At 39.9% G+C, this 24267-nt stretch overlaps 1 protein-coding gene across 1 annotated transcript in view; it reads left to right on the top strand.

Annotated features, from left to right (window-relative positions):
* SLC28A3 (solute carrier family 28 member 3) overlaps positions 1 to 21150 on the top strand; it is a 46390-nt gene extending 25240 nt beyond the window's left edge. Inside the window, exons 7-17 of the mRNA XM_064140447.1 lie at positions 200 to 277; positions 5159 to 5239; positions 6291 to 6371; positions 8515 to 8640; positions 9661 to 9791; positions 10587 to 10755; positions 12306 to 12503; positions 15125 to 15206; positions 15818 to 15916; positions 17343 to 17466; positions 20874 to 21150. Coding sequence (XP_063996517.1) covers positions 200 to 277; positions 5159 to 5239; positions 6291 to 6371; positions 8515 to 8640; positions 9661 to 9791; positions 10587 to 10755; positions 12306 to 12503; positions 15125 to 15206; positions 15818 to 15916; positions 17343 to 17466; positions 20874 to 20988 — 1284 coding nt within the window. The 3' untranslated portion in view covers positions 20989 to 21150. The remainder of the gene's footprint in view (positions 1 to 199; positions 278 to 5158; positions 5240 to 6290; positions 6372 to 8514; positions 8641 to 9660; positions 9792 to 10586; positions 10756 to 12305; positions 12504 to 15124; positions 15207 to 15817; positions 15917 to 17342; positions 17467 to 20873) is intronic.
* Positions 21151 to 24267: the final 3117 nt, after the last annotated feature.

Here is a 24267-nt window from a genome sequence, read left to right as displayed (position 1 = left end):
AGACACTTTGTCGTTGTTTTGTGGGTTTATGGTCTCAGCAATCCAATGGGTAATATAGACATCATTATTATTTTCTCTTTCAGAACAAATTATTTAACTTCTCTTATTAAAACATTCCAGCTAGCCTCAAACCAGCACAGGTTAGTTTTTGTCAGTGACCTAGAGCTCATGGCTAACTTTCTTTACTTTTTGTCCCTAGACTTTTCTGGCGTACTCTGACACGGGTGCTAAGTTTGTGTTTGGCGACAAATATACAGATCATTTCTTTGCTTTTAAGGTGAGACAAGTTTTATGTATGTTGTATGTGACTGATAGAAGACAGAAAAAGAAACAACATGGCCATGAAATAAATTCATTGCATGTCTTGTACTGCCAGTGCACTGAACAAAGAAATCAGCCAAGAGGTAAATTATTCCTTACTGTGTGATACTCAGAACATTGGCAACTCCACGTGAAGCCCTTCATTTACTGCCATACCCTGAGTTAGGATACACTTATTTAGTCTCTTTATAGTAACATATATTACTAGTAGACAGAACTTTCTAATAGAAAGAGGTCCGAAATTTCCTGTCTGGTCATTGAAAGAAATGCTACCTCCACAAGTATAGGTGTTATCCCATGCTATTCTGCTCCATCCTGAAGTGCTGTGGAGACCACTGCTTCACAGACATTGCTGTTACAGAAGTAGAAGGCTCAGATGTATACTTCAGGTAGAAGCATAAGCACATCAACGCATAAGTATGAAAAATTACATCATTACTAATAAGATCCTAGGGAGGTTTCTGTCGTGGAGGCAGGGAATTAATGTGCTCAAGTTAGGAATTATAAAAATAGAATTATTCTATTTTCCACCAATTATTTTTATTTGCCCCCAAACTATATACAAAACTAATTAGCTTTATTTACAGATTCAGTTCAATTGGGAAGTTCTTGTTTTTTAAAAAAAATGTTTTAGACTAATTTAGAGATTTAGGAAGTCAGAAAATAGAAAAGGCTAAGCTATAAACACAGCTTTACCCCACTATCAATCAGGCTGAGCAGAAGATTAAGGGAACAGCGGGTCTTACTCATGGAGATGAGATAGGTATTTGACAGTGATCCCTTGCTGAATTCCTCTGCAGGGGCAGCCTTCTGATGCTGCAGGCAATATCCAATAGCATAGATCCATGCAGCAGAAGCCTGAGGTTAGCAGAATATATGGGATTGAATAACAATTTTCTAGTTCCTAGAGGATTTTTCTAACCCTATAGTCCCCAACCTAACAGAGGAAGTTTTCAGCAGGACAACCACTAATTTGTGTTGGTGCCTACTGTTATTTCTCCCCAGCTTCAGGACTCTACACTTGTCTTTACTGAACTTAATGAGGTTCAATAATACCTGCTTAGGCTGGAATCAAGAACATATAGAGCCAAAAAAACCCACAAGACCAACCACAAGAAATGTATTTGGACTTTGTCAGAGATCATTCTTCTGTCTGGTTCTTCAGATGCCTGACCATGGGCTTACACACCTTTTTTTTTTCTCTCTTCTGGGTATGAAATTCCATCAAGCTGGATATTCTTCACACTTAGGTCTTTCACTACTTCAAAAGGAAGGTGCTACCTGTGAGACGTGCTACTATTAACAATAGTCAGAATATCCTAGAGGGGAAAAACAAAACCCACCAAAACACTTCAGTGAGAAATGGAATTCATATTTTAATAGTAATACTTTTGTATCTTTTGTTTTACTTTCCAGTTTACTCTCACTTTTAATTTACTTACCATTCAAACTATAATCTGCATTCATTACCACAAACTTTGGGGGTAAAATGGCTTAATTCCCACCTTCAATGTGTGCTTTTTCCCCATGTTTTTCTAAGATACATTATGATTATGTTTTTTTCAAAGTGATTTTTTTTAAGTGATGCAAAATACTGAGTGATTCTGACTAGTCATTACTAGGGGCCAGACAGAAAAAAGTTTATTTCTGCTTATGTACACAATCATCAAGCTCATCCTATAGGATATGCCAACAGAAGTCAAGAGATTTCTAAGGCAGGGTAACAGGAACAAGTAGATTACTTTCACACTGAAAAACAAGAAAGTAAAACTCATGAGTTTATTTTCAGAGCTGCATATGTCTTCATATGGATGTATATATATATATAAACAGAGTGGCAGACAAGTGCACAGCAACACCACAATATGTTCCATCTGTTGCTCCTGCAGAAAGATATTTCTCTATTTCAAAACCAGCATCAGCCAGCCTATTCTCTCTTGAAACACTTGCTGTTTATTTAGAGATTAAGATGGTCAAAAGTGCTTCTTTGTGTCTTTCAGATATTTTGAAAGGTTTTCATGCAGTGTTGAGCTTTCCAAATCTCACCACAAAATTTTTCAAAGTGCCTTGCAAAAGAGAAACATCTCAATCTCAGTTTATATCTTAAATCAGGGTAGACAAGTGATAGGATATATCTTTGCAGGAAACTGTCGGAGCCCAGTTGTGTTCACACTGCACCTTAGCAGTATGTAGGGACGTCTAAGTTTTCTGCTTAGATGGACAGAGCAGACACGTTCTTTGCATACAACCACTGTGAGTTCCGACCAGTCACACTACAGCCTTTGAACACATAGTCTTGCAAGAAGTTATAAATACATGCATTTGCATGCACAAACTAGCTTATTTTAAATGCAATTTGTGTATGCATATCTAGAGTTTTCAGAGTTCTGAGGAAAAAAATGGTCATTTGCCAGGGTAAACAAGCACACCCAGATTTGCTTTGAGTAAGCAGGAAATCAGATTTCAATTATATCAGTAGCTTCCTTTCCATGCAAGGAGGATTATAGCTTGCTGAGAAAGACTCTGCTTTGAAGGTCAAGCTGTGTCTGAAACCCGGATGTTGCTTAATAGCACCTTCTCCTTTAAAGAAATGTAAGACACAAGTGGGAGAAGAGTTGTGAGCAGTCAGCAATTTCAGCTCCCTGCCGTGCATGAAACATGGGCAACTACCACAGTCTAGAAAGCTGCTCTTCAGTCAAGTCAAAACATGTTGCAGAACTGATCAATACGAAACAACCCGGTTTATAAAAAGTATCAATTAAATTGTTTGTTTTCTCAGAGGTTGTATTCTGGGAAACATTAGGTGCAACTTCTGCAGGCCATATAAATGTAATCCTACAGAGCTGTTTGATACCAATTATCAATTGAAATGTTGTGGGATTTTTCAGAGTGTTCTTAAAGTGTATTCATTAGTTAAAACCATACAGGTCAAACTGTAGGACCTATCCACACATCCCTCATGGAAACATGCTTGCCTTTTTTGAGGAGTAGTCTTCAGCTACAGCTGAGGTACATCTGGCTTCCCTGTAATATTTGTTTTTGCAGTATTCTCCCAACTTTTCTCAGGGCTTAAAACTGTCTCCATCTACAAGTTGTAATGGTCTTTGTGTATATTGTAATTATACTGGTTAATATTTTAATGGCAGAAGCAAAATGGAGATAACCACTTTATCACTCCCTGTTCAGAGTACTCACATCTTTGAGGCATACTCACACTTGAAGAAGGGCATTACAGCAGAAGGAGGGAAGACAAGAGGACTCTGAACCTTTTATTTTCAAACACATTTCACACTTAACCAACAAAGGAAACACTTCCAGTTAAAGCAGAACACCTCTCTCTGTTCTGCAGATATTCCTACATGTACAGAGTGTGGAACAGAACCATAATTGCAAAAGGAAGCTGTTCTTAGACTCACTGGATCATTGTATGGAGCTGTCTGGGAGACAGATGCTTCTCCAGCTAGTACATGCTTAAGAACACGGAAAGGAAATGTCAGGAGAGGAGAGGCAGGGGAGAAAGATGTTACTTTGAGTGAACTAAGTTTTCTACTATCACTGTATAGCAAACCCCCCCTAGAGCATTGCTAAAAGGATCAGAGAATAGAACTACAGATAGTAGCCTCATATTAACTTCTTGAAGAGCGCAATGACACCTGTGAATTTCACCCTCTCCTTTAAGTGAAATATTCTGGTCATCTAAAATGATCCTTTATCAAAATTGCTGAAGTACTAATTCTCCTCTAGAAAGACACATCTTCTATTTACCAAAAAGGTCTGAAATAACAAAGTGTCCTGTTCTTTTTCATTGCTTTTATTTATAAACCATTATGCCCTCAACAGAACATGCATAAAAGCTTCCTAGTATTAGTGGTATTGTTTTGACTGTAATCTCTATACCTAATTTTGGACCTTTTAGGTATATTTTTCTTCCTATTGTATACTAGCATATAAATGCTGAGATCCTGTGTATTTAATGTGCTTGAGAATCAAATGGCATTCATGTTATTCAAGATGGAAAAACAACGTATTTAACAACCCATCAGAGAGTGGATCGCACATCTGTGCAATTCTTTTAAGTTGTATGTTTAAGGAAAACATTCTTCCTTCAGACCATTAAAAGAGAATTATGTTCACTTTTTGTATTTAATAAGTAGACACAAGAATTTGCTTTTAAGCAGATACTATCCCCGCATATAGTTACAGAGCTCTTGAATGCTCCATACTGGCATTATAATCAGTGCTATAAATAGAGTGGAATTAAAGGATTTTTCTATGGCATATTATTAAAAAGTAGCTACACAGTACAGGTCTTCTAAAGAAGCTGCCCCTGATTCTATGAAATCAAGTCAGCTACCATCCCAACTAATATACCTTCAACTTTTGCCTATACATCAATCTAAACTGTGTTTTTTAAACACAGATACAGGGAAGCTGAATTCTGAATTCTGCATCACTATCACATTTTATATACTTCTGTTTGTAGGTTTTCAAGCTGACAGGTACATATCCAAGACTTTGTAGATGCCATTGCCCTGTAAATCTTTCAGTTGACTTACACTTAGCTGCTAGCTACAAAGTATTGTATGGCATGTTAAATTAGGTATTTTCAGGATTATTGCAGTCCTGTTTAAAAAACTATGTAGAAACATGAAAAACAGTTAATTCCAGCACAAGCACAAATGAGTCTACAGCATATGTGTAAGCCTAATGATGAGTTTTCAATATCGTTAAGTGTGTTTCTAAAATTACAAACCTATTTTTGAAAATTAAATGGCCTACATGTCAAATAAAAGAAAACCAGTCTAGAAATATTAATGAATTTGTGTCTCCAAATCAGGTCCTGCCACTTGTGGTTTTCTTCAGCACAGTAATGTCTACGCTTTACCACCTTGGATTCATGCAGTGGCTCACTGGAAAGGTAAAAATTGTTGTCAGAAGGTTCTTATTTGCCCAGTGTGGAATACTTTCTGAACATATGCAGCCAAACTATAGCATTGGACATGACCAAACTCCTCAGGGGTAGGCATGTGGAAAGTAGTTGTTTATTTTTAATCTGAATATAGTTTCAGGTGTTACCACTGCTAAATCTCAATTGGCATCACATAGTACTCTTTCCTACCTTCAGCTTGGTCTTCTTTCTAGTGCCATAGCAATTGTTAGATTTCCCTGGGTAGCTTTAGTATTCCTCAGTTGCCATACCTGCTTACATCTTCCTTTCTCCCATGCTCCAAAGGGCAGAATAGAGATTACAACACAGACAGTGGATGTCTGCTTTCTATTAAGCATTACAGTAGCAATTGTATATATTTTCATGTCACAGATTCCCAGAATAAGATCAGCGTCTGGCTCCTCATTTCATGCTCTAAGTGTCCATTTCTGCTAGATCCTATTGTCTAATGCCATAGTGTGCTAAGATAATTCTGTGGAAAGTCCATTTCTTGTCCTTTCTGCCCAATGAACTTCTATGAGGGAAAAAGTCTTTTTGCATTGTGGTAGCCAAACCTTATTTGAAGATATTTTTATAAAGTCCTTTGTCCTTCCTGTTCACAGGGTTGTTATGTAAGCACCACAAACTTCACCTAGCTGAAATAGTGTGCTAAAATGTGTAAGAGGCATTTTTAGCCTTAACCTAAATTTCAGAGGTTTTCCTTCACATGATCCAAGTGCCTTCATATAAGCATGCAGTTAATAAAGTCACATCAAAATAACTGTTTTGATTAATGTAGTTTAACAATTTAGTGCCCAGAAGGAGCCTGAGGTGCACTCAATTCTGTTTATTTCTACTCTGGCTTATATCAACATGCTTTCATTAAAAGAAATGGACCTATCTTGAAAACAAAGTCTGGAATATTATAAAATGCCTCAGATTTCTTGTCTTGACAAGCACATGGAAGAAAAAGGCCAATGCACTTTGATTTGTTTGCTCATTTGTTTATTGTCTGTTTGCTTTATTTTTTAAATCATTTTAGGTTGGTTGGGTAATGCAGATTTTCCTGGGGACAACTCCAGTTGAGTCTCTGGTAGCTGCAGGTAACATATTTGTGGGAATGGTAAGTTGGAAAGTAGAGAAGTATGATAGCATAGGATGTGCTAGCTTGAAGCAGGCTAGAATGTTTTGGTGAAAAGAACTAGATTACAGGCTGTAAAAGGAAAACAATGGTGATGTCTACTTCACTCATAGGCCTGCTGAGATGTATAGGTACAAGAAATAAAAATATAGATAATCACTCTCACTTGGGCTGCTGGCTGAGCTGCATCTTACTCTCTCTAACCTCACCTTCCATTATGGACTAATCCACTTTGCTTCCTAACTCTCTTGGCCAAACCTCTATTCTTCCTTGAGACTGGGATAAGGTTGAGACGAGTAGGGGGAAGGTGAAGGGGTGGCTGAGAGCCCTTCCTGGGGACTCAGGTTTCTGGGAGGGGAGTTGTGTTTCTGTATTACCTTTTACCTTGTATATTTCTGTATATTGACTGTATATACTGTAAATATCTGCTTGTATATTGTGCTATGCTGTAAATATCAGCTTCATTCATATTTCCAGAGCCAGCTGAGTCTAGTCTGGGAGATTTCCAAAGGGTGGGAGGGCTGGGAACACCCAAACCATCACATAAGATTACAGAATGTTGTGAAATACATGCTCAGTGAGCATGAGGGTAAAACAAACTAATCATTTCCTATGAAGCTAGAACTCCAGTACAGCATGACTGGTGATTGATTCCAAGAATTCCAGTACCTTCATACACCAACAATGATGCACAATGAAGCGTGTTTTGAGAATCATATGTTTTCCCAGCAGAGTCAAGTATAACTGTAGGTGATAGCTCTCCCTTAGAATAAATGCCAGGCTACTCCCAGGCTATGAAGAAATAACAGTTTCAGATTTGGGTTTTTTTCGGTCTTTCATATGAAAAGAGGGCACATAAGGCAGATGAGGCCTGGACACAGTACAGAAAACTAAGATCCAGGCCTGGCTGTGCAAGGACATAGCCACAAAAGCAGGCAACAGAGTCTAGTTTTTCCTTTTAAAGGGAAATCCATTGAATCCATACTCTAGATCTGTCTGTTCCAGGTTTCAAAGTAATGTGGATAGATGATCAGATAGAATCCATCCCCAAAAGTGATATTAGCATATCAGTTATTTATCAGAGATGCATCATTGTGTCATACTGCTTCAAGATTTAAATTAGCAGCTCTTCATGGCACCACTCCATGCACATGCTAAAGGACTCGGGAGCTTTAAGCTACTCTTAGTGGAACTTTATTTGCAGCCTTACCTGTTGTCCAGCCTTACCTACCTGTCCCTAACTTACTCAAAAAGTGGGTTAGGATTTCTTATCAGTTTCATAGACCTATGGGAGAGATGCAAACCAAATACAATTGTCTTTTTACAAGAAAGATGTGGGCACAATGTTTCTTCTTGAGGTAAACCCTCCCATACCTATTAATATTAAGAGCATGCTTTAGCACTAAGATTAACTAGTAAAAACCATAGATTTATAGAATGGTTTGGGTTGGAAGAGATCTTAAAGGTCATCTAGTTCCAGTGCCCCTGCCATGGGCAGAGATATCCTAGACTAGACTGCTCAAGGCCTCATTGAGCCTGAGCTCAACCATCTCCAGGGTAAAGGCGTCTATGCCCTCCCTGGGCAACTGTTCCAGTATCTTGCCATCTTTATTTTCTAATATTTAACCCAAATCTGCCCTCCTTATGCTTTAATCACTTCCTCTCATTCTATCACAACAAGACCCTTGTAAAAAGTCCTCTCCTGGCTTTCTTGTAGGCCCCCTTCAGGTACTGGACAGCAGTTGCTGTAAGAGCCTTCTCTTCACCAGGCTGAACAGCCCCAACTCTGACAGCCTTTCCCTATATGGGACGTACTCCAGCCCTCTGATCATCTTCACGGCCCTTCTCTGGACATGCTCCAGCAGTTCAATATCCCTCTTATGCTAGGGACACCAGAACGGGACACGGTACTCCAAGTGGAGTCTCATGAGAGTAGAGGGAAAGAATCACCACACTCAACCTGCTGGCCACACTTCTTCTGATGCAGCCCAGGATATGCTTGCCAGCCCAGGCTGTGGCACACATCTAAGTGCCAGCCACTCATTTTCACTTGCTGATAAAAGTAATCTCTGGATTCAGGGTTTATTAAAGAGTTCTTAATTTGGTAGTCTGTTTTCAATTCCAGACAGAGTCTCCTCTCCTGGTACGGCCTTACTTACCACACCTCACCAAATCTGAGCTCCATGCAGTTATGGCAGCAGGATTTGCAACAATTGCTGGAAGTGTCTTGGGAGCATATATTTCTTTTGGGGTAAGATGGAGAAAGAAAACTGGAAAATATACTGTTTATCTGCAGTATTAAGCCTAACTAAAATGCATTAGAAGTATATCTGAGTTATTGTTTGTTTTCTTTACTTATTTATTTATTAAAAACAGAAATCCCCTGTCTTCTGAATACCAAGATCTCATCTTGAGTATGCTGTTAATTAGCACAAACCTCTACCCAGGTTTCCTACCATAGATACAAGGAAATTACTTTGAATACTTTGTATGCTATATACATTTGTACACTTTCACACAGTCTAGTTTAGACGATGTAGGGAATATACTATCAACCTTCCTATTTCTGTGGCAGTGGTATGAATTCCTTCAGGAACTATTCCTATCTGTATGAGCCTGAAGAATTGTCTTGTGTCTGAGGTTCTAGTGGTGTTGTCCAAACACAGGTAGTAAATGTCTTGTCTGATAAAGGATTGGCATCACGAAGCCAGAATAACAGGGTTTAAAGTATGACTTATGATCAGAGTCACTGAAAGATGTTGACAAATATGCTAGTTCCATATTTGAATAAAAAACTTTGGAGTGGCAGAGGCAAGGAGCATTGGCTAAAAAGATCAAGAGAGGAAAATGAAGAAGAAGATATGCAAATACTGTGTAAGTTATTAAGGAAATTATTTTGTGTAGAAATTTGTGGAAGGCATGAAAGGTAAATAGAACCATTTATGTTAGGCCATGTAAATTATTCTTTTTAAACACAGCTTCAAGGGACAAAACTGATTTTCTGCCACTGCAAAGCATACAGTTTGTGCTAAGGAAGGCTGCCTTCCTCTCATCTGCTCTGCTATGGATACATCCATCTGTATTCAATGTACCTGTGTTTTCTTACTTGCTTTGCCTTCTGTCTTGCTGCTAGAGCAGAGAGAAGTACCTTACCTCTTAGAAAGATTACTCCAATACTTTTAGTTATCTTTAATTAATTTTAGTAAGACTTTCCTTGTCTCCACTTGACTTTCCTCTGCACAACTCACTCTCTTCTTTTCCTTGTGAGCAGGTTTCTGCCTCTCATCTACTCACTGCTTCTGTCATGTCAGCACCAGCATCGTTAGCCATATCCAAACTCTTTTGGCCTGAAACTGAAACTCCTACAATAACTCTGGCAAATGGCCTACAAATGGCAAAAAGGTAAGCTGATTAAGGCTAATCTCATGCAAAAATGAGATTCTGGTAAACAACTCCTCATATATAAGACTTAAGAGCTAATACACAGTAGATGTGCAATCCATAAATTAATTGCACACCAATAGACCACAAATTAATAGTTTGTGAATTCAGATGCAGCATGACCTGTTACAACCTATGGAGGTACAACTGCCAATTGTGACAGACAGAGATGTCAAGGACCTGGGTCAGACAATAAATTCCAAATAAAGAGGGAAATACTTACCTTAGGTGAGCCACAAAGAGGTTTTCTCATTCCTCTATTGCTGTCTTTGCTATGTAACATGTCTGTAAATTCAAACATACAAAAGCAAAGATGGAGCAAGCATTTCAACATGACAGCAGAAAACTTGTTCCACATCTTCAGGAAAACTCACTTACCTTGGTTAATGACATGCCAAGCAAAAAGACTTGGGAATTAGATGTTTCTAAACAGCCTTCAGTGGCTGCCTGGGAATAAAGGAGTTCTCACACTCTCATGTCAGCTGTTCCACAGGGAGTCAAAGTACTGAAACCTGATTCAGATTTTTGCCAACCCTGAATGTGGAAGAATTCTTCCTCAAAGCACCAATAGCATACCTTCCCCGCAGTTCCTATGAAGACTAAGAGTAAAAACCTGTTTCACCTCATTGTTTTCCCTGTGACTGAGCAGACAGCTCTGGTAGTAGATTTCCCATCAAATCCATGTAACTTTTAGTTCTGTGATTTATTCTTGGATTTAAAAATGCTCACAATATGATTTTCATTTTATTGATAAAGTGAATCAAAGAACCTGCTGGAAGCAGCCAGTCAAGGTGCCTCTGCCTCCATCCAGCTGGTAGCAAACATCGCTGTGAATCTGATCTCCTTCCTTTCCCTGCTGGCTTTCCTTGACTCGGCCCTCTCTTGGATAGGCAATCTGTTTGATTATCCACAGCTGAGCTTTGGGGTATGATTTCCAATTCCTTCATGCATAATTTGTCTGTCTCAAATTAAGTTTCTGTGTAGCTTTTGGGGGGATTTGTTTTGTGTTATGTGATTTAAACATGTTTATGTTTACATGCACAATCTTGAGAAATGTCTTTACAAGTAAACAAAAAGTCTTGTCACATAAATATTTCTGTCTCCTTCAGTTCACATATAGCTTCCCTGTGATGTTCTTGTTTGCCAGCAGAGTAAGTTTACAGATCTTTGTATGCTGATACCTGCCTCCAACTTGGCAGCGCAGCAGATCTGTCTGTTACACACTTGCCAGGCCATTACCATCTCCTTTGGCAAAACATTGAAGTGGTTTTAGCTTCATTCAGCCCCATCAATCTCTTACTGCTCACTAGCTTCACTTAGATATGGGGCAAGGTTCCATATCTACACCCTGTCTGAACCCCCACTTACTCAACATCACTTAGCTCTTAACACAGTTAAATTGTTAAACTGAACCCAAATCTCAGAGCTGAGTCAAGTTTTAAATAGGCTTTCCTTTTTTAACTTGGGTCAGTACATAATTTTTGACCCCATGTGGCAGTCTTGCTTCAGTGGTTTTGGGCTTTTTTATTTGCAAGTTCCTAATAAAATCTTGCATGAAACAAAGATACAGCATGGTGATAAAGGTGCTGCAGTAGCAGACAGACACTCATAGCATATGGGGCTTCAGTAAAATTAAGATGATACCCTGCAATTTCCACAAGTTATCTCACTGCACAGACGACCACAGCAAAGGCAAAAGTACCCAGCCACGCTCATGCAAGGGCTGGTGTTTTGGTAACAGATTTAGACAGAGAACCCACAAGGAACTGAGACCAACAAACATTGCAGTCAGCCATAAATTTATTCCTTTCAAGAAACACTAACCTCTTGTGGACTGAGAAACCCACAGCAAATAGTAACTGTTTAAATACCTCAATTACATTCTCTAAGGACAATCTGACCAAACACCTTTCACAGCTGGAGTTATTTTTCTCTGTAATACAAAAACAGTCTTTACTGTAATATAGTGGGTTTTGGCTTGTTTTGTTTTAACTTCACTTTAGAAAAAGCACATATGGCTTCAATTATGTCAGATGCCCAGCTTCTGTGCAGTGACAATCCTTTTGTTTACACCACCCAGGAGTCAAACAACATAGTAATTAAGCATGTTCATTAACAGACTTGATTTAATCAGCCACAGAAGTATGATTCTCAATTTGCTTATCAGTTTAAGTTAACCTTCCTTTGCTTCAAGCACTACGACCAGTTTGAAGCTGTTTCAGGGTGAAAAAACAGCACAGAAATTTTTGTCCTACTTCAGATGTAAAATTACAGACACATCTAATTGCTTGGTTATATCTGGATTTTGGGTTAGTCTTTTAAGACTTACTTGAGTATGCTTTACTACTAAAAAGCCTTGGTTTCCCATATATGTTAGCAGTAAATGTCCAAAGCCAGTTTTCCTCGGCTGAAACAGAACTGCCCTTATCTTATGTTTAGAGAATTTATCACCTGCTTTGTCTTAATATTTTTCAGAACGTGTGTGCATATGTCTTCATGCCATTCTCTTTCGTGATGGGTGTGGACTGGGAAGACAGTTTTACTGTTGGTGGCCTACTAGGTTACAAAACTTTCTTCAATGAATTTTTGGCTTACGAGCGCCTCTCGGAACTGATTCACAACCGAGAAAAGGGTGGGAGCATGTACGTTAATGGTGTAAAGCAGTACATGAATGTAAGTAGCACTTTTGATTCTACAGAACTATGTGATCTGTACTTTTCTGCTGAAACTTACTTTTTAGTATGAGCATAAAAGGTATGATGGTGGCATCTTACTCTGAAGTATATCTTTCAGTGACAGAGTTCAACTATGAAAATGCAGCATTGGTTTGTGAGGCTGTCACGGCTGTCATCACACATAGTTTGGGGGAAAATGCAATGTCCCACAGGACACTATACCAAAGACAAAGGCTGTCTTCAAGTAGAGTTTCTTCTTACCTTAAGCATTTCCCTGCAAGATGCTATGCCAAGAAAGTCCTGGGCAGGAACTGGAGGATTCTTCTGCCCTCAGAGGTTTAGCCAAGCATTAATCTTCATGAGAAGCATCCAGCAAGCTTTAGCTAATAGCATTTAAGATATTACTGGCACATCTGCAGGAGCTTTTTGTCATCTGTGCAGAGGGCAGTAATACAGGACACATATTGTATAGCATTCACCTCACTTGCCATACTGAGTCCAAACAGATGTCTTTGAAATTACCAATGAATGTTAGTTCACATGAGGATACACTGAGAAAGAAACCTAGAGGATAGTGATACACTGAGCACCCTAGATGTGTGCACAGGTGCAGTGAGCATATAATGATGAAGACTGACTTTGCAACTATTACTGCTTCTCCATCTGACATGCATGTGGACATCCTATGCTGGATTTGTCCTCATTCTAAGTAGCCATTGAAAAACATTGTATCTGGCTTTGTGCCTGCACTGACCTTTGCTACTTGAAGCAAGATACAGTGTCAGTGTGGAGGAGCTTCAAATAGGAAGCATCCTTTTGTACAGCATTTAATATTCATTTAATCTGGCATAATGCTGTGGATACTTGTCTTAAATACAAACCAAGAAACAAGTTCCTGACCACTTGCATTCCTTATTACAAGAACATACTTCACAAGTGGAGGCAGAAAGCCATGTGGCCTGATCAAATATTCACACACGTGCTTGAACATCCATTACCAGTGTTCTAGGAGTTTCCAGAAGTAGAATCCTGGACCAGGCAGACCTTTGATCTACCCTGATACATTCATGGTTTGTTCTACATGAGGAATATGACTCTGAATTCTTGAATGAGTGAATAGGTTGGTTTTATTTATTTAGTTATTTAGTCCAGATCTCATAATCTCTATTTTTGGGTGTTGTTATTGTTGCTTGTTTGTTTTTATTGGTTGGGTTTGTTGATATTGTCAGTTCTGAAGTTTTTCTTGTATTGGTGGTGGGGTTTTTTTGTTTGATTGGTTTGGGGTTTTGTTTAGGGGGGGTTTGGTTGGTTTGTTGGTTGGTTGGGGTTTTTTGTCTGTTTTGTTTTGGATGGTTGTTTTTTAAATATGTATCACGTAGACCTTCATGTTCTTTTCTAATACCTGTAAAGTTCATCTTCCTTAGTTGAAACTCTGATATAGAAATAACTTGATTCATAATGCTAGTGAAAATTATCCAGTAACCATTTTAATTATGGCACAACAGTTCAGGTGAGAGTGCACTTGACCTCCACTTTTAAATTCTCTTTGACTTCAGGACTCTGTAATAAATTCAGGTATGGATATTTGGTCAGAGCAAGTAAACAACTGGTCTTTTGAACTCCCTCACTTGAGTCAGCAATAACAAGACTTCCTGTTTTCAGAGCTAGGAAAGTGCAAATGAAAGCAGGCAAATCACAGTACACAAAGCCCTTTCCAGGAAAAGCAGGTGGAGTTGGTACTTGAAAAGCATTTTCCTGCCTATGTGCAGAGCAATTGAAAATATCTACAAATCGATTTTCATAAAGTAGAAATGCAAACAGGAAACTTACTAGAACACTCACTCAGGCATCTCCATTGTGCACACAAAACACAGTGAACAAGAATTCAGAGCTGCCAGAAAGACAAAACCTGTTTGCTATGCTTATTGTTTTCCAAAAGTGTTTGAGCTATGTTTAAAGGCTTATACCTTGGCATCACCCAAAGCAATTTTGCCTCTTATGTGGGGTTGTTTCATGGGGTGAAAGGCCAACCCAGCCTCGTTCTTTCTCTGAAGTCCAAACTGAGCTGATGTTGCCCAAAAGGAAGAAGCTTCACCTTCTCTGTTGAAGATCATTTGTATCTTCTGAGCATAGCATGGACCACACACAGCGCAGTTTTGCACATGAGGCTTTCTGTTTGTAAAGGACAAAGAAGTCAGGGACACATATCAAAACTTGAGGTTTCAATGGAGTGCTGCAGAGGCAGTCCAGTTAAGAACTACAAATTTGATTAATGCTCTTTGACTTATACCCTCAGAAAACAGCAGCTGATGTTAGTAAGATAAGAATTATTGTTTCTGTTTAATCACAGTGCTGAATACTTTAACAAAGCATAGCAGTATACATGAAAAACAGAACCATCGTATGATTTATGAATCCTTAGGCAGTGGGTATGAAGAGCTGCAGCTTTCAGCAAGAAAATGAGTCTACCATGATGAAAGCCACACACTGAGACAGCAACTAAGGAAAATGGAGTCATTTTGGTTCTTAGAACCCTGTACCACAGTGCCATGTTTTCAGACCTCTAAATCAACACAGACTGTATCAAGCTACTCAAAATGACATCGGTTTGTTTTCTAGGTTCGCTCTGAGATCATTGCCACTTATGCTCTCTGTGGATTTGCCAACTTTGGCTCCCTGGGACTGGTAATAGGAGGCCTGAGTAAGGATACTTCTCATAGACAATATATTTGTCAAGCAAATTGCTTGACAAATTAGGGGCTGAGTAGCTGCTCTGCTGAAACCTACCACTCAATTGTGCATGAGAGAGCTTCCAAAGTTGTTCAGGCTCTGGTTTGGAGGTCCTGGGAAAGGGGTTGCAGGCAATGTGAGGAAAGCAGGCCCTGCTGATAGGTTTCCCTGTTCAGCCCTCAGTTTGTGAGACTGAGTTACTGCAGCCCTCAGGCTTCAGGAGGAGCAAATAATCTTTATAGACTGCTGGGGCCATTTCCTTTATAAATGTCACATATATGCAGGAGGCTTCTAGAGAATGGGGGAAAAAATATCACCATCTAGGATCTTTACTGGATGGAGACCTAGCGTCTGGAGCCCAGGTGGGGTCTCCAGCGGCAGCAGAGGGGCAGCATGGAGGAGCTACCTTCTTAGAAGAAGAGCACTAAGACCTTCAAATGGCATGCTATAAATGTCTCATTTTCCCTCCTTTCTCCTAGTTCAAACTGCAGGGTGGGAATTTCTCCTTGCGGTGGGACACCTGGCTGATTCATTTTCTGTATATGTATTTGTGTTTGACACACACTTTATTTTTCTTCCTAGCATGTATTGCTCCCTCAAAAAAAAAGGAGATAGCTGGCGGTGCTTTCAGAGCGATGATTGCAGGAACAGTTGCCTGTTTCATGACAGCCTGTGTTGCAGGTACCGTACCGCTTGGTGTCTATTCTCGTCAGTGACCGCAAGGTGGCAGTGCGCTGGTACCGGAGACAGCCGGGCAGTCCCAGTCGCTCTGACTCCGCTATTTTGGGGTTTAGGAGGATTAAAAGTCAACACGCGAAAAACTTTTTGTCTTAACGTTGACACCTTGGGTTATTAGTATTCCCACTAAGAATTTAAGCTAATGAAGCTGTCCTAATGTAGGTCTTAACAACAGATCGTTACTTTCATAGTTTTCCCTTCAAGCTGAATCAAGGCTCACAGGGCAACAGTTTTAGGGAGGAAATTGAAAAGAACACAGTATTACTTATTCAGCAGATTGAGTAATTGACCAATCATGATTCAGCAGGTAAAATTTATCCCCAGTATTTAAAAACTGCTTTCCAAGCTTTCTTTTCTAAGCATGTGACATGTAAAACTATGTGATGAAAGTCAAAACACTCCTAGTCCTTGAGAGAGGATCTTGAAGCTTCATGTAGCTAAACCCAGCATGTCTGTTTCTACCACAGCTCCCTTAACCCTTTGTGTTTACTGCAGCGAGAGAAACGTAAACATTTGAAGAATTAGACTATACTCCTTTCTGAAGGTCGTAGAACTAATACAAGTGAAACATCTGTTCTGCATAACAGAAGAATCACAAAGTGTCATTTCACAATCTTTGCCTTAAGAATAAAATTGTGAACAGGCACTGGGAAATCTTCCAAAACCAATAAAATCTGCTTTGGAAAGAAAGTTGCATTTCACCAACTCACAAATGCTTTCCTTAGGCCTGGAAGAAGGTGAAAGGGACCTAAGCACTTCCTACTGTATCAGTAAGATAAGAACATATTAAAAATGTGTCTAGGTTCCACAACTCCACATACAAGAAGGAGCTGTCACTTTCACTTTTTTTTTGTGTACTTCACTGCAATGAACACTGGATTACTATTTATATGAAATGTCAGAGAACATCTAGCAAAGCAAAACTGAAGAAACCATAACTATTTCCATTTAAAACACAAGAAGTGGGCCTGTGTTTACTTGAACAGCTATGGATGCAGCATGCCTCCATTTTATCTAATGGAAGCAAACTGGCCCAGAAATGAAAAATGGTTTAGGATATGTTTTTGGTAGCATTAAAAAAGGGAGGAGTGAATAACTAAAACGGTCTAAGTGTTACAGGTTGCTATAATTTCTACATAAATTTTAAAAAAATAAAAAGAAAAAAATGTGGTCACTCTCTTCCATACAATTAAAAAAAAAAATCCTCAGTTCAAGGGTTTTGATTGTGTGCTATTAGTGAAGTACCTCAGAGGGTGACAGTGCATCAGCCAGAACATTACATCCAATCATATATGTTCCAGTGATTGACATGCCCAAGTCTTATCTTCCTCTTCGTTATTCATTAATGTAATTGCTACTCACTGGACAGGAATGCTGATTGGTCCTGGTCTGGAAGTTCCTTGCCAAGTCTTATTGGAAAACACCTTCAACTCCACAGATTTCCCTGCCAACAGCACACAGTTAGTTGAATGTTGCCAGCAGCTCTTCTCCAGGTACTGAATAACTCTTCATTCTTCCATCAGCATGACTTTTAGGGAACTCATGTCTTCTCTAAAAGCCTGGTTTTATTATATGTATTTGTTTGGGGTCTTTCTTTTGTTTGTTTTTGGTGTTTGGGTTTTTTTTTCCAGGCAGCTGCTTTCCACAAACTTGCATTTTTAAAGAAAAAAAATATTTTAAAGCTGCTGAACTGGGCATTCTCTGTCATACATTCTTATATTCTCCATTTGTGTCTGGCATTCTCTGCCAAACACAAATAGAATGAACAGAGAAATCAAAGTATCTGATATCCAGACCTGAGATTCCTGGAAGGCTGAAGGTAGGTTATCAAGTAAAGTTTCAGTGGCCTATCTCAGGGCCATCAAATATTTAACATAAAATAAAATCAAATTAATATAATGTTAACATACTGTCTGAGGATGATTCTAGATGAAAAAAAAGTCAGAAGATTTTCCTTCTATTGTTTGTGAATCTGGATGAAGATAATGGTAATTCTGCAGTTTTACATAGGAAACTTTGCACACATTTGAAGTAGAAAAATATTCCAAAGTATATCATATTTGATAATTCCCTATCCAAGAGAGAGAAGAAAGAAGTAATAATACTAAAGAGGGAATATATTCAGACATATTTGATGTTATTTCACAGAGAATCCAAGGTCTATGTATGTAGATTGTGTCTTAATTGGATGCCTTTTTATAATTTTCATTTTAGAAATAGATACTGCAATTAATTTTTTTTTTAATGGAACTTCATCCTCCTTTTCACGTTTCTTTTGGTACAGTGGTCTACATCTGAGTGTTTGTCTGCAACATAAACATACAATGTAGAGCTAACAGTGATGTAGCTGTAATCTAACCTACAAGAATTCCCTTGACAAAATCCCCAAGTGGGAATCTTCTCCATGATTGTTTTGAATTCAGTGGATCTACCTTCATACCTCCTCACTTAACCACAAGGGGTTTGGTGTGTGGTAGAAAGGTGGCTTATTACATCCATGTGTCAAGACATGTGGCACTTTGACATTTCTTACGATGTTTAACTCCTTATGTGATGGTTTGGGTGTTACCCACCCACACACACACACACACTTTGGAAAATCACCCAGACTAGACTCAGTCAGCTCTGGAAATTTTGAATGAAGCTTATATTTACAGCTTAGCCCAATATACAAGCAGATATTTACAGTATATGCAGTTATATACAGAAATATACAAGGTAAAAGGTAATACAGAAACACAACAGCCCTCCCAGAAACCTGAGTCCCCAGGAGGGGCTCCCAACTACCCTTTCACCTTCTCCCACCCCTCTCAACTTTACCCCAGTCCCAAGGAAGAATGGAGGTTTGGCCAGGGAGTTAGGAAGCAGAGTGGATTAATCAGAGAAACAGCAGAGAGGCTAAAAAGACATGCAGCTCAGAGCTCCCAAGCAGAACGACTCCCTTATCTATGTTTGGATTCTTGTTCTTATACCTCTCAGCAAGCCTGTAAGTGAAGTAGACATCACCATTGTTTTCCTTTCCACAGCCTGTAATCTAGTTCTTCTCACCAAAACATTCTAGCCTGCTTCAAACTAGCACACCTTACATTAGGAATCAAAATTCCAGGTCTAACTTCAAGTGTTTGTCTTGTTTTCTGTAATATTATTTTGATGTTTATATTTATTTCTTCCATGTCTTGCCTTAAAATGTAGCTCTAAATATGGGCATAGACAATATGTAAGGTGGCCTTGTTTTCATGGTAACATTTTAAGATTTCAACTATTCACAAAAATATAGTAGTAATAATAATAGTAACATAGAATCATAGAATCAACCAGGTTGAAAGAGACCTCCAAGATCATCCAGTCCAATCTATCCCCCAGCCCTACCCAATCAATTCTTCCCCAGATGCAGGACTCTGCACTTGTCCAGTATTGTTCAGATCACCATCTTCTGCCTGAACATCAGCACTTTCTATTCTTGCAATCTGGTGTTCCAAATGAATTTATCATAATATTGAACCAGTCTAAAAACATTTTTGCTCATAAAAGTCAGTTGTCATATTGAATACTTTCCTTTTTTTCATATTTCTTCATCCCTCCAATTTTTTCTTCATTAGAGTAGTTTTATCTCTATAAAATTGCTAGAAAGACAAGAACTTGCTCTGTTATCACTGGAATCAATGTTGAGCAACTGTTTTGGAGATAACAATACCTGAGGAAGCTACACCTGTGGCGAAAGGGCATGATATAGAAAATCAGGCAACAGCCAGATAAAAAGGGAGCACATCTGGTCATGGCATATGGCTGATGTTTGGAAAATCTCCCCTCTGATTCATTCATGAAAATTTTAACACTTTTGAAGTAGCTTTGGAGAATGTGTGTGTGTGTATACATATGCTATTTATATATAATCAGTCAGGGTTGGAAGGGACCACAAGGATCATCTTATTCCAACCCCTCTGCCATGGCTAGGGATCTAGGGTAGGCCCTAGATCAGGCTGGCCAGAGCCCCATCCAGCCTGGCCTTAAACACCTTCAGGGATGGGGCCTCAACCACCTCCCTGGGCAACCCATTCCAGCCTCTCACCACTCTCATGCTGAACAACTTTCTCCTCACATCCAGTCTGAATCTACCCATCTCTAGCTTGCTCCATTCCCCCTAGTCCTGTCACTACATGATAGCCTAAAAAATCCCTCCCCAGATTTCTTGTAGGCCCACTTCAAATATTGTAAGAACACAATGAGGTCACCCTGGAGCCTCTTCTTCTCCAGACTGAATAGCCCAACTCTTTCAGTCTGTCCTCATAGGAGAGGTGCTCCAGCCCTCTGATCATCCCAGTGGCTCTTCTCTGGACACACTTCAGCATGTCCACATCCCTCTTGTAATAGGGGCTCCAGAACTGGATGCACTACTCCAGGTGGGGTCTCACCAGAGTGGAGTAGAGGGGAAGAATCACCTCCCTTGACCTGCTGTCCACACTTCTCATGATGCAGCCTAGGATCTGGTTTGCCCTCTGGGCTGCAAGTGCACACTGCTGGCTCGTGTTGAACTTCTCATCCACCAGCACCCCCAAGTCCCTCTTCTCAGGGCTGCTCTCCAGCCAGTCACTGCCCAGCCTGGATTTGTGCTTGGGATTGCCCCAACCCAGATGCAGGACCTTGCACTTGAACCTGTTGAGGTTGGCTTGTGCCCACCTCTCCAGCCTGTCCAGGTCCCTCTGGATGGCACCCCTCCCTTCCAACATGTCTGCTGCACCACACAGCTTGGTGTCATCAGCAAACTTGCCGAGGGTGCACTCAATGCCACTGTCCATGGCACCAACAAAGACGTTGAACAAGACTGGAGGTGGGGGAAGGAGATGAATTTCCACAAGGGAAAAGCAGTATATCTTATTTCTGTTTTTATCTCCTTCCCCAGTGTGCACCATTCACAAGAGATTTTCCCTGGAGGAAACTACACCCTGAGTTCCTGGAAAGGATGTTGCCAAATACTGCATCAACCTGCTTTGCAATGCACTTGGGTGAAGCCTTAAATTTTTGAGATGTAAGAGCTGGGTCTTGGTAGAAAGGTAATAAAAATGTCCTTTTCCACAAGTGTGAACCAACCCTCACCCCCTTTTCTGTTCTGCCTCTTACCACCTCAATTCCACTGAACTGCTTGGAATTAAGCATAAATAAAACCACTTTAAATGCAAGGCATTTCTTGCTGCAGATATTTTCTCTCATTATAGAGCAGAAGAAAATAACATTTTTGGGACTGATTCTCCTGATTTCTTTTCTACCCTGAAATTAATTAATGTATACAATTTAATTGCTGTAGGCAAGAAGAAATCCAGATTGGAAGGACTCAACTGCCACTTATAGAAAGCTACAAACAAGCAATAATATTTAGAGATGGTATACATTCACAACATTTATCAAAGAAGTGTTTTTGCTGCTCAGACTACATGATTCTCTTCTCAGAAATCTTTGCACATAATTATGGCTACACATCAGGTTTGCTGCTGATCTTTGTTTCTCTTCACCAACTTGGTCACTGAAGCATCCAAATCAGGGATTAGCCACTGTATGTCCTTGTCCCCCTTCTTTTGCCCACAAAGGTATCCAGTCCATATTTTTATGCAGGAAGTTGGGCACTCTTTACAGGTTATTCATATGAGTGGAAATATCCAAACTCTGAGGAAAGTTTCTTGTATCAATTCTTCTCAATCTGTGTTGTAACAAAGGTGAAGATTGATCCTGAATTCTCCAGGCGGAAATTCAGAGCAGTATGCCAATCAAAATCACAGAATCTTTGAATGAACTGGGTTGGAAGGGAACTCCAGAAGTCATCCATTCCAACCCCTTCTGCAGCCAGCAGAGGCATCCTCAACTAAGGTTGCCCAGAGCCCTGCTGAACCTCACTTTGAAGCCCTCCAGAGATAGGGCCTCACAAGCTACCACCCTGGGCAACCTATTCTGGTGTTCCACCACCCTCATGGTAAAGAACTTGTTCTTAACATCCAACCTAAATCTGCTCTTCTCTAGTTTGAAGCCATTGCCTCTCAGCTTAATCACTGCAGGCCCTTGTAAACAGTCTCTCTCCATCCTTCTTGTAGGCTGCCTTCAGGTACTGGAAAGTTGCTATTGGGTCTCCCTATAGTCTTCCTTTCTCCAGGCTGAACAAGCCCAGCTCCCTCAGCCCGTCTTCATAACAGAGGTGCTTCAATCCCCTGATTGTTTTTGTAGCTCTCCTCTGGACCTAATCCATTAGGTCCATGTGCTTTCCAGAGCCTGAGGGTTCCAGAACTGGACACATTACTCCAGGGCAGAATGTTAGGAGTTGAAAGGGACCTCCAGAGATAATCAAGTCCAATGCCTCCTGCCAAAGCAGGATCACCTATGGCAAATCACACAGGAAAGCATCCAAACAGGTCTTGACAGTCTCTAGAGAAAGAGACTCCACAGTCCCTCTGGACAGTCTGTTCCAGTGTTCTGTTAACCTTACAGAAAAGAATTTTTAACTTATGTTGAGGTGGAACTTCTGTGTTACAGTTTATATATATTGCCCCTTGTCTTGTCACAAGACACCACTGAGAAGAGACTAACATCTTAATATTGAAACCCAACCTTCAGATACTTTTGAACATTAATAGGATCTCCTCTCAGTTTTCTCTTTTCCAGTCTAAACAACCCCAAGTCTCAGCCTTTCCTCATAAGACAGATGTTCCATTCCCTTAGTCATCCTCATAGCCCTCTTTTGGACAGCCTCTGGTATATCCCTGTCCATCCTGAACCAGAGAGCCCAGAACTGGACACAGTACTTCAGCTGTGGCCTCACTAGGACAGAGCAGAGAAACAGCTCTGTTGTAGATCAAATGAGGGTAAAATCAGGTTACAGTCTGACTACCTCTTGTTAAAGCAACATTCGTGAATCTTTACAACTGCTGGGAGACCCTCTTAAAGAAGAAAGTCTGTTGTGTTTTAAAGCTTCAGACTTTTCATGGACTTCAAATGGAACATTTCTTTCCAATACATTCTTAATGCCAAAGACTTGAACAGCTATTTTCAGAGATTGGTTATTTGAACTCACTGTAAAAATACACTTTTTTTAACCTATAAAGTTCTGTTTAGTAACTTACTCCTCAGAAAAATTATAATACCAGTGTTACTGTTACTCGTGGTTTTTACCATGGAACCTTGGTCTTTGGCCTCATCCACCTGGATTTAGGAAGCCATAAGTCAATCTTGGTTTCAAGTCCTTCTGAAGAATGATGCTAATCCTGATCATGAGAGACATATGCTCAAATATTTCATACAAATCTGTCCTAAGGAAGTGGCATAGTCTGCAACTTTTAGCCAGCATTCGGGCTATGGTAGAGTTTATATTTCAATTAAGTCTGAAACAGCAAAATCTACATTTTCAAGTGGAATTGGTCATAAACTTTAACTTTCACTACCCAGTAGAACACACTCCACACACCCTGTCTTTAAGCTATCATTGCTGCTCATTATCATGCTTATTTAATATCAGCCTTTTGAAACAGCTGCTTTTCACATCCCTGCTGTTATAAACTGAGTATAGGGCTACTCTAGCTAGTAAAGGCAACCACCAAAACCTCTCATACAGCTCCAGGCAACAGCTTTCCTCCCAGAGAAATGTGGTGTGTTTTCTTTCTTTTCTAGGATTACAGGGAAGGCAACTTTAGCTCTGGGTAAATGATACTGCTCTACCTACACCTGATCAAAGAGGTTGCCCACCAGTTTTGCTGATGGCTTGAAAGATAATGTCACATCCTAAATCTGGTCCGGGGCGGGGGGGGCAGGGAGGAAACACAAACAAACAAACAAAAAAACCAGTAAAAGCAAGAGGGCATTGCTAGCAAGTACCATCATGTTTTCAGGTGATGTTCAGGGCATTGCTAACAAGTACCATCATGTTTTCATCCTTGTGATGGTGTAAGGACTTCAGTGTAGTGGTCTTTGTGTCTCTCTCAACACAAAAAGGAACCATGCATTTCACCCAGTCAAGATTAACCTGGCAGCTTGGACCCTGAAGTATCAGTGTCCAGGAACACATTTCTGGCACCATGATTGCCATCAATAATTATAGAATCATTCAGGCTGGAAAAGACTCTTGAGATCACCAGGTCAAACCATGATCCGTAGTCTACCAAGTCCAGCACTAAACAACCTTTAAAACATATCTAGGGATGGTAACTCAACCATCTCCCTGGGCAGCCTGTTCCAATGCTTGACTACTCCTCCAGTGAAAAAAAATAAATTCCTGAGGTCTAGATTAAAGCTACCCAAGTGCAGCTTGTTCCATCTTA

The sequence above is a fragment of the Pogoniulus pusillus genome, chromosome Z (genome assembly GCF_015220805.1).
Source record: "Pogoniulus pusillus isolate bPogPus1 chromosome Z, bPogPus1.pri, whole genome shotgun sequence".
Taxonomy (NCBI): domain Eukaryota; kingdom Metazoa; phylum Chordata; class Aves; order Piciformes; family Lybiidae; genus Pogoniulus; species Pogoniulus pusillus.
The sequence above is the reverse complement of the archived record's forward strand: the minus strand, read 5'-3'. Positions and strand labels throughout refer to the sequence as shown.